Source organism: Sciurus vulgaris (assembly GCF_902686455.1).
Source record: "Sciurus vulgaris genome assembly, chromosome: 7".
Classification (NCBI taxonomy): Eukaryota; Metazoa; Chordata; class Mammalia; order Rodentia; family Sciuridae; genus Sciurus; species Sciurus vulgaris.
The window spans coordinates 108549873-108562038 of record NC_136467.1 but is presented as its reverse complement, the minus strand read 5'-3'; the positions used below and the strand labels follow the sequence as shown (position 1 = coordinate 108562038).

Here is a 12166-nt window from a genome sequence, read left to right as displayed (position 1 = left end):
TTATTTAGACAAATTTATTTACCAGTTGACTCAATAACAGTGTGCCAAAGAATCTTTGTTGAAGAAAAGTATATTGTCTGAATTATGAATTCCGTTGCCAAAGGCACCGATTGGCAACTAATCTGCCACCGTACCAAGGAGCCCTATAGAACAGTGCCATGTTAACTCCGGAACCAGACACGGAAATACAAATTGTAGCCAATATGTTGAAACAGAAAAGTTCTTCATCACTCTACTTTCTACAACTCTACATTTCCTAAGGTGTTTGTTTTGGTACTGGAGATTGAAATCAGGGGTGCTTTACCACTGAGGTACATCCCCAGCCCTTTTGATTTCATTTTAAAATTTTTGAGATATGGTCACACTAAGTTACTGAGTATTTGAGATTCTCCTGCCTCAGTCTCCTGAATTGCTAGAGTTACAGGTATGCACCATCCTGCCTGGAGCATTTTCTAAGTTTTAAAAGTGAAGCCCTATGAATGAATTGTTTCATTTGATTAATATGTTCATTCACTAGATTTATTGCCGCACCGCATTTCCTAATGCCAGAGCCACCTCAAGCTATTTTAACCAAACATTGTAAGTCCATTCTGTCCCAGTTTGCCCCCCTCACTTTCTGCCTTCCTGTCCCAACCTACATTCCTATTTCGTTTGGAGGCATGGCATTATTTGCTTTCTGGATTGGCAAGTTTTCTAGTAAACAAAAATGAGCAGGAATACACCTGTACTAAAGAAAAATAAGTTAATTTGTATTGCTTCAGTAGGCAAGAATATACCCTTGAATAATTTTGGGACATTTTATTAAATGGAGAGGTGAAAGGGCCTCTTTATAGGATTTGGATTTGTGCTGATAGTTCTAGAGTAGACTTTAGGAGGCAGGAGCCAGTACTAGATTCAATGTTGTCAAGAAGTGGGGTCAACTCAGTGACAGGATTATCATTAATTTTTATTTAGGAAATGAGAGGATTAAAGTAGGTGTAAACCAGAAAGATTATGGTAAAGGAGCAATATTCAACTTTTGTTAACTATAAGAGGGTAGATATTTTCTCTTCTTTATGGTTTTGTATAGTGCCCAATGGACCACTAGCATTGAAATTAGTGGTGGTGTTGCTAAAAATCAGTATTCTAAACCCTACCCCAATCCTATAAGAACAGAATCTTTAAGAGTAGGGTAGGACATTGATCAACTGGTGATTTTATTGTACATTGAAGTTGATTTATTATCTCTGATTTCTGTGTTTGATGTATGTACATTTAAGAATAAAAATTTTAAGAAGTTAAGCAAATTTGACCTGTTCCTCCATATGTCCCTATCACCTAGAACAGGGGCTGACATTTCATACTCATATAATTGCAGGTGAAGTGAATCAACAGAAAAGGATCTGAAGTCATAGTCTCAAAATAGCTAGACAATTTAGAGGTCATTAAGAAGCAAACATCGGAACACATTAAAATCCTGGCTCTGCTCATGAGTGTTTAACCTTGGGTAAATACTTAATCTCTCTCTATTCAAAACTCTCAAAAATGCCAAAGAAATTGTACTACCTTACTATGTTGTAAAGAATAAATGAGTTTAAATACAGAAAATGCTTAGAACATTTCTCATCTAAAACACTTGAAGAATTTAGTAAGTCATGACTTAGCACTAGCCAGCCCAAGAGCAGGCATCTAATCAGCCAAATCCAATCTGTTTTTTTTTTTTTTTCACTCTTCCTCCAATAATTTTTATATAATTTGGCAGACAGACATCAAAAGGTTCTTCCTTTCCAATATCTCTCTCACCTTACTATTTAGTCCTTCATGTACATGCAGAAATTTCCACCATTGTAGTCATTTTTCTAAATCAGTGAAACAGGGAACATTTGTTGATAAAACATCTGTTACCCAGAATGAACAGGAAATCATAAAGTTGTGCTCTCTTTTTCTATTGGCTAGCTTTCCCCATAAACCTTAAGAAGGGATTAGTATGGCAGAGCAGTACAATCCCCTTTTAGGTAGATTCCAAAAGTCTGTCCCCTAGATATAGAGAGAGACATGTGTTGATATTAACTTTGGGGTTAAAGAGGAGGGGTGGATGGAGCAAACTCCTTAAAAACTGACAAAGCCCTGTGTTGTGGCACATGTCTGTTCATCCAGCAACTTGTAAGAATGAGACAAGAGGATTGCAAGTTCAAGACCAGCCTCAGCAACTAAGAGAGGCCCTAAGCAACTTAGTGAGACCCTGTCTCAAAATAAAAAGGACTGGAGATGTGGCTCAGTGGTTAAGAGCAGGTGTGTTCAATCTCTAGTACAAAAACAACAACAAGAAACAACACAAATAAAATTATACAATTTTAAATCCTGAAGAAGTTCATTTAGCGGTTTTTGTTTTACTTCTGTTCTTTAGCTTGTGTTACATCAAAGCACTCGATTCCTTCCTGACATAAACATTGATTATAACCAAAATGAAGACTCGAGTGACCACTGTCCCACAATCCTAGCATTTCAAAGGAAGGACAAACTAAAAGCTTCACCTCTTCAGTCTCACCCCTTGACCTACGTTAGAAAACCTCAACGGCACAGTGAGGCCTGATCTGGAGTGGACATGAATATTTTTCCCAGAAGAATTGAATTAACTCAGATAACTAAACAAACTTCCTGGTTCTGTTTCTTCATGTGGAGGAGTGTCCCTGGAAAGAAAGCACTTTGATTTCAGCATGTGTGAGACTCCCTGGTAAGGTATCATTTGCACCTGGCTCTGGAGAAAAAAGGAAGGGTGGGGAAACAAGATGGAGCTGAGAAGTCATAGGGGTGAGAAACAAAGATGCGACAAAAGGAGCAGGGTTAGGACCGGGTCGAAAGGAGAAGTCACTCGCACTGAAGTCAGGCTGTCTTTGAATGGCTGGAAATCCGGTAAGAGAGGAGGCGGGGTTCGAGACAAACTCGCCTAAGGCTGATTCCATCTCTTGCTCTTCGGGGCCGGGAGTCCCAGACCTGCCTCGGAGGCCACGCCCAGGGCTTGCCAGTCCCGCGCTTTCCAGAGCGCAGCTGCATGAACTGGTGAAAGAACTAACTTATGAATGATCCTCCTGCCAGGATGGGGGAGTCCCAGGGGGTTGCGCATCCTGCGGACTGCCGCAGCAGCCAGGGGCACGCCGGGTCCTTTCTGTGCGAGGTGGGGCGCGAGGCTCCCCTGGCTCCCGGCACCCGGAATACCTTGTCAACGGTGGCGAGCGGAAGCCTGGGAGGCTCCCAGGAGGACAGATCTGCAGGTCCGGCCCTCGGACCGCCCGCCAGAGAGAATTTGGATTGTGAGTCCTGGGTGCGAGAGAAAGTGCTCTTTCTTCTGCATCCAGAAAGGTGGTTGGGGACTCAAGCGAACCCAGCAGGGGGAGAGGTGGCCGGTGATGAGGATCTTCCCCAGGCGAGCGGGGAGAACCACGATCACGAACCGGATTGCCCTTACGTCTTTCAAGGACAAAAGAGAATTTCTGGAGGGAGAATTACCGCTCCTTCTGGAGCCCAGCCGCTAGACCCTGCAGCGGCACCCAAATCGGTGCTCGTGCGGGTCGTGGATTATCAGGCGACGCAGGAAGTGCTGCGGACTGCGTGGACGAAGGGTCGCATGACTACGAGGACAGAGGAGCACTGCATGACCGCGATCACTTTTCGCACCAACAGAGAGTGAGACAGTGGGACCCCTGCTGAACCCTCGGGAAATACCCCGCGTCCACGCCGCGGAGGAGAATGTTTTCACCGCCCGCGAGGACCTGATTCCCCGAGGAGATTAAACTGCTCAGAGAAGCCTGCGGAATGCTCAGGCCTGGTGGATGAGCGATAATCCTTGAAAGAAAATGCTGTTCCGGGAACCCAACCTGCAATTAACCGACGGAAAGAACCTTGCAAGAGGTTGACTGGAGCTGCGCTGCTGGGAGGCAGTCTCTGCCCAATGTAGCTTGAAAAACTGTGAGCAGCAGTACCTCTGTGGCTTAAGTACCGTGAGGTTATGGGCACCTAAGTCATTAAAGAAGAAAGGGATAGAAGGTATTTTCAAACTGGCCCAATGTGGGAGCTTCGAAATAAGAAAATGGTTTTAATTCGCGTTTTTGCGATAGTTCTTTTTTCTGCCACCCCTTTAAGGCCTAAAAAACACAAGTGAAGTTTGAGGTCTGCTCCCCCGGAAGCTCCTGGGTGAGTGGGGGAGGGAGACTTGTTTTAAAAGCTGAAAAAGAACATTACATTTTTAAAAGGAGACATAAAATAAAGCATCAGATATAAAGCAACATTTTTCTTGTTACTCTCTTCTGATGTACAGTCTGCATCCCCCACCCTGCCCATATTTCAGTGTTAAGAAGAAAAAGAGTGGAGCTAGGAAAAGAAGAGGCGAATAGAAGACTGAGCTTTGAAGGTCAAATAGCATTTAAAAGGGCTTTTCCCTGAAGAATGTATAATTTAGCGCAGTCAAAATTCCTTTAATTTTGAATTTTTAATTATCTTAATATTTAAAGTACAGCATAAAATTATCTAATCTAAAAGTAGATAGAAATACTGTATATAATGTGCCATAAGATGATTGTATGACTTATTCTTGTTCATAGCTCATTGTAAATAAGATTTGTAGTAAAAAATGGACGGATAATACATCTCTCCTGGTGCTATTGAAACAAATTGTTTTTCTTATTTTATGTATTAGCTTTTGTTATTAAATTCCATGTTTGCTAACTCTTTAGTATCTGGCCCTGTTTGGAACTCTGCTTGACCTGGTTGCTACTGAAGGAGAGTGTTAGTTGCAAGGGACAATTAAAAGTGTTTTGGACCTTTTGAAGGGTAAATGGTTGAAAAGTGCAGGGATCTCTTACTCCAGGCCTTTCCATTTGCCCTTAATTTTAATTTAGAGTTTGAATGCCCTCAAAAGATCATCTGATTTACCTCTTGCCTCCTAGCAGGCAAGATAAATAAGGTATGTCACTGTTTTACACATGAGCCAACTTTGGCTTAGAAGTCACTGTTGCTTGTGTAGGTCAATCAACAAGTAATTGCATGTGCTTACCAAACAGAGAAAGAATGTGATCATCTCCCTCCCAAAAGATTGGGATGACCTTTAGAGGGACAGAAGTCCTAGAAATAATTCTAAGGATCTAAAGATGACTGTGAACATTGCGGGTTTTCTACTTAATAGTTATGAAAAGTACCAGAATCACCTTAAGGTCCTACTGGGCCTTTTGACTGGAAGATCTCCACCAGCCATTCTCAGGACTTTCCTTTCAGTTGAGAAAGGAGTTCATCACCTGGGCTCATTGGTGTTCAAAACTGCTTGGTAGGTGGAAAAGATAATATTGGCCCCTTAAAATGAATTCTCTTCCTCCAGTAACCCTACCTGCCTCCCATGTAGGACTAACTTTGGCAGTAAACATTACACCTGAGTTTGTTAATTTGGTTGAGTTATCCCATGTCCCAGGTAACTGAGCATTGGATTTAGACCAAAAATAAAAAAAACAAAAAACCTCTTTTAAAATTCTCAAAACTGGTAGCATCATTCATTTGACCTCTCTCAGGAAGCAAGCTCCAGCCGAGTTCAAGAACTGGGTTGGGCTCAGAACTGACTTCCTCTTACTAACCGTAACTTTGGGCAAGTTGCCTAATCTCCGTGTACCTCTGTGTCTTTGTTTGTTAAATGGGGATAATAAGTAGTGTCATAAATTTTTTCTAGGATTAATTTAAATGAAAATACTTAATGCTGCCTAGCCTATAACAAATGCTCAAAGCTAGCATTTTTGCTAGTTTTTGTTATTTAGCTTGCTTTTCGTTCTAATCAGGCTTAGGGTTTTTGTTTTTGTTTTTTTTCCCTTTTTTTAATAACAAAGAACAGAAAGCATAAAACAAAATATCTAGTGAAAACGTAATGAGTGACTTTTACTAAGATTTTCTTCTCATTCCTGAAAGAATTTATCTCTGCCTTCTCCCAACACTTAATAGATCAATAAATACATTCCTTAAAATCCTTAGAAGCACCCTGCACCTTGTGTAAGGACTCATGCTAAGGCTTAAAGGACTAAGGTGCTCTGTGCTTGGCAAATTTTTTGAAAAGTTTCAAAGACAGTTCTTGGCAGATAGGAACTTCAAATATTTTCTTCAGGTCCTGTTGGGTTATCTTGTTTTCTCTCTGGAATTTAAAATCTAATGTTCTGTCATCTCAAAAAAGCAGAATAGACACAAGTGGTTCTTTTAAAAAAAAAAAAATCTCTTGTCAAAATGTATTTTTTCAAGTTAGCTTAATTCCTTTAATTAATTAACTAATTAATTCAAGTATTTTTGAATTAATTTTATCTCTATTAAGTAAGCTAATATTTTTTAAACACTTATCCGTCCTCCCTGTTTACTGCCGGCAAGGTTTATAGAATTCCTTTAAGACAGATGTCTCACTGCAAACAAAAATGTAGTAAGTTGAAGTTCTGCTGAATTTGCTTTACAGATTTTCCTGATCCTGGCAGAAGCCTCATGTGTGCAGGAAACCTGATGAAATTTTCCCATTCCCAAGTGTTCTGAAAGTGCATCCAAAGTGAAACTTGTCCTCAATACTAAGAAATCTGTCTGTATGACTGGTCTTGGCTCTGATCTTACCGCCACCTCAAAGAAAAATCTCAGCACCTAAAACTGTAGTAGGTGGACGAATTGCATCAAAAACTTCCAGAAGCCACTTGAGTGTAAGACAAATGTCACAGTCACATAATCATCACGGATCAGGCAAGTGTCCACCTCTCTCAAACCCTTTATCCACAACTGTTATCAACTTGGATAGTCATTGCACTGGACTGCTGCTCTTATTTTTGTTGGACATCACCAGTGCTTGATGCTAAAACTTGATGTGACTCTACTTTAAAAAACAAGAAGGAAGAAAGAACTTTTTATTAAAAGTTTACTTGTACCGAAAATTTGAGGAATACTATTTCATGAGGAAAAAGAAAAACAGAATAAAAGATGCCAGGCACAATGGACGCGCTTGTAATCCCAGCAGCTCAGGAGGCTGAGGCAGGATGATAGGGAGTTCAAAGCCAACCTCAGCAACTTAGAGAGGTCTAAGCAACTCAATGAGATGCTGTCTCTAAAGAAAATATAAAACTAAAAGGGCAGGGATGTGGCTCAGTGGTTAAATACCCCTGGGTTCAATCAACCCCTGGCACCAAAAAAATAAATAAAAAGGAATGAAAACAAAAGCTGGGAACAGTGGAGAAGGTCTGTAATCCCACCACTTGGGAGGGAGGCTATAGCAAAATGACCATAAGTTCAAGACCAGACTCTGCAATTTAGCAAGACACTATCTCAAAATAAAAAGGACTGGATATGTAGCCCTGTAGTAGAGTACCTCTGGGTTTGATTCCTAATACTGAAAAAAACAAAAAGAAAAGAAACCCAAATATCCCCATGATTCCAAAACTCTTCTAATATTTGGTATATTTTCAGTATGGTTTTATTTCATTCTTTTTTTATTTGTACACATACATATACTATTCTAAGCATAAACTACATAGTTCTATTATAACCACTATATTTTCTGAATATGGACTTCACATAAACTAACATACACAAGGTGTGGTTTTGTGAACCAGCAACAATGAGCATCTCAAAGAAGGTTTTTAGATATGCAGGATCTCAGGCTCACCCCAGATCAACTGAGTCAGAATTAGTAGTTCGAAAAGATCTCTAGGTGATTCAAAAATAAAATTTGGCAAGCTTCAACATATCTCTTACCCTTAGTTCTGAGTCTTACTTTGTTACTTATCAAAACTAAGAAGGCTTTATTATTTCTCTATTCAATACTAATCATTAGTAGGAATAGTATCATTAGCCATGACACAAATAATTTGTAGATTGTGGAAACATTTAGAGTTCATAGTAAGAGCAAAATATAGTACATAGGGACCTTTTTAATTGGTAAAAGGATTTCTAAAAAGCATTGCAATGTATTTTTAGAGAGCCTTGTTATTCTAAAGTGTTCCTAATGAACCGTTGATTGATTATTGGATTTCAAACTATTTCAGAAATGTAGTTCCTTAATTATCTAAGAATGTAAAATAATATGTTCTCCAAAACTCCCTAGGGGAGGAAGGCAGGAAGTCTTACAGCTCAATTGCAACAGCTCTGCAGGCTGAGTCAGTACCTGTGAGCCACTCTTGATGAATTGTGAGGGGGTGGGGTAAAGGTGGAGACTGAATTTGAATCAACTGATTCAGGTAAGAAAACAAAGCCTGTGACTCTTGAACACCCTGACATCTCTGTAACCACAGTCAGAACTTTGCTCTTTAATTAGGAAGGGCAAATCTTTGTTAATTTACTTTTCTAGATGAAGATAAGAAAACACAGCCCAGGTTACTTTGAGAGAGTAAGGAGTTAGGATTGGTTATTAGGTAATAAGCAGTAGATAGTTGCCAACAAAACACGAGGCTTGGTTATATGCAAAGCAAGGATTTGAATTTAAAATCAAACTCAGATTTATACATTTAAAATAGAGTAGCAGTACTTTGAGGAGAGTACAGCCTTCATAAAAATAGAACAGAGACGACTGAGTTCAAAACTCGGTGTGGAATGGCCGGCCTGCCACCTTTGCCTGTGGTCAGCGGGAAAGGCAAAGGCAGCAAAGGCCAGCGGGGGTGGAAGAACCTCATATGCCCTTGGCTTGACTCAACTTCAGATAGGCTTCTTCAGGCCCTGATCTTCCTTCTCTTAGAGCTTTAGAAAACTTGTCTGTGTTAATGTTCTCTGCCTGCCCTCAGCCTCCTGCTAGTTCTGCAACTCAGGACTATCTTTCTCCAGGGCCTTGGAGCCATTCTTTGAAATGTAATCATCGAGGAAGGTAGGGCCCTGAATCCCAGTCTCCGTGGGAGAGACGGAGTCCAACATCCATCTAATTGTTCATTAGCAAACACAGGTGGCCGAACCATATTAACCAGCCTCCTCCCTTCAACCTCCTACTTTCTCACTAGTTTACCCGGCTGCTTAAAAACTCTCCCACCATTTGTTTCAAAGAAGTTGACTTCAGTCTCTCTTCCCTAATGCCATGGTCTTGAGTAAAGTCTCCCTTTGCTTACCTTTGTCCTGTGAGATTTTTTTCTTTGACAATAGTGACAAAAGAAGGGTTTGAGTATGGTCTGATGGGATTCTGTTGACATGAGGAAGCTGGAGGCCAGGTGTCCAGAAGGGCAGTAGGTACTGGTATTGGGTTCAATCTCAGCTCCTTGTATGATTGAGTTAGTGTTTTTTTCCTCAGGCAGATATTGAGTTGGAAGGGTGCAAAAACACAGGAAAGCTGACAGTCACTGACCAAGTCTTGTTCTTTTGGACTGATTTCTGCAAAGGCTGTCATTTGGCTTCTTAGCCTACTTGCCAAAAAAGTTGTAGGTTGGCATTCTGTAATAAATAGTGTCAACCTCATAGGATTTTTTTGTCCCCCCCCCCCCCCCAGGATTAAGTTAAATGAAAAACACTTAGAATAGTGCCTGGCATATAATAAATACTCAAAATTAGCTATTATTATTATTCATAATATTAGCATTGTTAGCACAAAATGACAAAGCTGGGTTCAAACTTCACGGATCAGCACAGCCTTTATTCAGCAGTGGAGTCATGCCTCTGATGTACCCACTTTCCTGGTGGAAAATGATCCACTGGCCAAAGGGGGAGACTGTGCTTATTTATGCTACATTGAGAGGTGACTTATTGACAGAACATGTCAGTATGGGCACTCAGGAAACAGGTTTATGAGAATTTGAAATGTGTTTTTTTACTAGGCAATATTGTTACTTGGGGAAGAATGGAGGGTCTGGGGTCAGCATTCAGTGCTTATCTCTTTCCCTTTGGGGTCTCATTGTACTGCCAGTGGGAAAGGCTTTATTTGGGGAAGGATCAATGCTTGGGCTTCCTCCCAGAGACTGCCATTCTAGGCTTGCCAGATAACTTCTTCCCAGGGAATGTCTTACATGTTTGCTTCTTTCCCAGGGATTGTCCTGTCACTAGGAAAGGATATTTTGGAAAAGGATCAATGTTATCAATGTGTTGCCTTCCTCACTCCCTCTTCCCAGGCCACACTATTTGGGGGTTTGTCATTTTCCATATCTTACAAGCATTCCTGTTGTTATTACTTCACTTTTCCTCTTAACCAAACTTTAGTCTTTAATGACAAAGAGCAGAAGACTTATAACACAAGAAAGAATATCAAACCTGAACCAGAACTTTTATTAACTCTTTTCTTTCTTTTTCCAAATACGACTCTGATTTTTCAAATCTGCTCTGTCTATTGTCCATTTATAGATTCAGTCTTTTTCTAACTTTGTGTGTGTGAGCTGCACTTTCATTTGCATTAATTTTAAAACAATCTTGAAGATATCATTAGAAACCAGAAGACTCAGTTACAGAATTCTGGAAGACTTGGTTATAGAATTCCTGTTTGATGTAAACACATTATACTCATTCCTTAGAAACATTATGAACATTCATTGCAAGTCATTTCTTTATGGAAGTGAAATATGCCTTAATATCTTGACTGTTAGCACCCAAAATATTGCCTAATGGATTAGTGCCACCTAAAGAAAGACCTTCATAGAGTCCACCTAGGCATGGGGCATTATCCAGTGGCCATTGAAGTTATAGGGTACATAAACCTAATCTTAAAACAACATAACTTCCCCCTGGTTCAAAACCCTGAGTGTTAAAGCTGCTTCGTGTACTCATTGGACAATCCTTAGGTACATGTTCTCCTTGGTGACTTCGAACTTATTTTGAGACTCACTAGATCCATGGAAAGTGGGTACTATTTAGTATTCTGAATTCAACTTACTGGGGAAAGGAGTAAGCAGATATAAGAAAACTTCTCATGGAGGGCTTCTGAACGCTGTCAATTTCTGCAAGGATTCTCCTATAATCTGTGTCCTTGTCTCATCTTAGAAGCCCAGAGCATGTCTATGGACTTCCCAGCCAGCTTCAGTGTTGACCCAGATCCTGGACCTTAGAAGAATTCAGTCTTACCATCCCAATAGGCTGAAAAATGTACAAAGTTACAAATAAAATAATCTTGTAATAAAATCAGTCATAACTCTCCTCATTGGGAATTATGTTGAAACACAAGAGGGTATTCTGACTTATATTCACTGGGCTGCCAAGGTTTAGTCAATTGGAGGGGATGGAGGTTCCTGAAGAGTAAATAGTAAATAGTGCATTGTCTTTAGACATTTTCAAACAAGGATTAAGCCAGACTAAATGTTTGCTTTTTATTATTGTTATACGCTTTATGATAACATACTCTTCTGTCCCTCAAAAGAAAAGTCTATTGATCTAAATTCTAAAAAATTCTGTGATTACTGTTTCAAATTTAATCATGAGGTTATGCGCTTCAAATTAGTATGTTTTAATTTTCCTTTATTATCTTTTTTCTGTGTGAAAGTTTATTTAAAGAAGTCTCAGAGTTATTCCTCGGTACCTCTGTCTTACTGTCTGTCTCTCTGCGACACAATCATACACACAAAGACTCAGCTGTATGCGTTTAAGAGTAAATTCCTAAGGGTTTAGAATCATTCAAGGGTGCTTTGAGTGCACTTTGTACCGCCAACCTTTTTCTACTTCTGCATTTCAAGAATAGATTAAAAATAAACAATAACATAGGGCTGGAGATATAGCTCAGTTGATAAGTACCTGCATGCACAAGGCCCTGGGTTCAATTTGCAGCACCAAAAAAAAAAAAAAAAAAAAAAAAAAATTTTTACAGTAACACAGCTATTGTGTGACAAACTATGTAACTATGGCATGCAAAATTTATAATACAGAAACAGTTAAATGTAATAGTTTGTTTTATAAGTGCCAATTGAATTCACCTGTAAATTATTTTACTAGATTTGATATATCTTGAACATGAAATTTACTCTTTTTTATTGTTAATTTAAAATTAAAGAATTATTTTTTTATGGTCTAAATTATTGGACTGAATATTTTTTCTTTACCCCAGTTCATTCCTTACATGTAGGCTCAATCTTTTCAGTATTTAGATTACTGGTTCAACACAAGTCAGGAAAATAACTTTGTAGTAATCAGACTGTTACCCAACTGTATATTGTTTACTTTATTGTAAATACTGGTGAACAATGGTCAATAAATAGTTTTATATTCCTTTAAAAAAAATTAACTAAGCAAATAAAACATT

At 39.4% G+C, this 12166-nt stretch overlaps 1 protein-coding gene across 1 annotated transcript; it reads left to right on the top strand.

Annotated features, from left to right (window-relative positions):
- The first annotated feature begins 1704 nt into the window (after nt 1-1704).
- On the top strand, nt 1705-5619 carry LOC306665917 (uncharacterized protein C6orf141). Its single transcript, XM_079147582.1, has one exon. The coding sequence runs from the start codon at nt 3056-3058 to the stop codon at nt 3665-3667; it is 612 nt and encodes a 203-aa protein (XP_079003708.1). The 5' UTR covers nt 1705-3055; the 3' UTR covers nt 3668-5619.
- The last annotated feature ends 6547 nt before the right edge of the window (nt 5620-12166 follow it).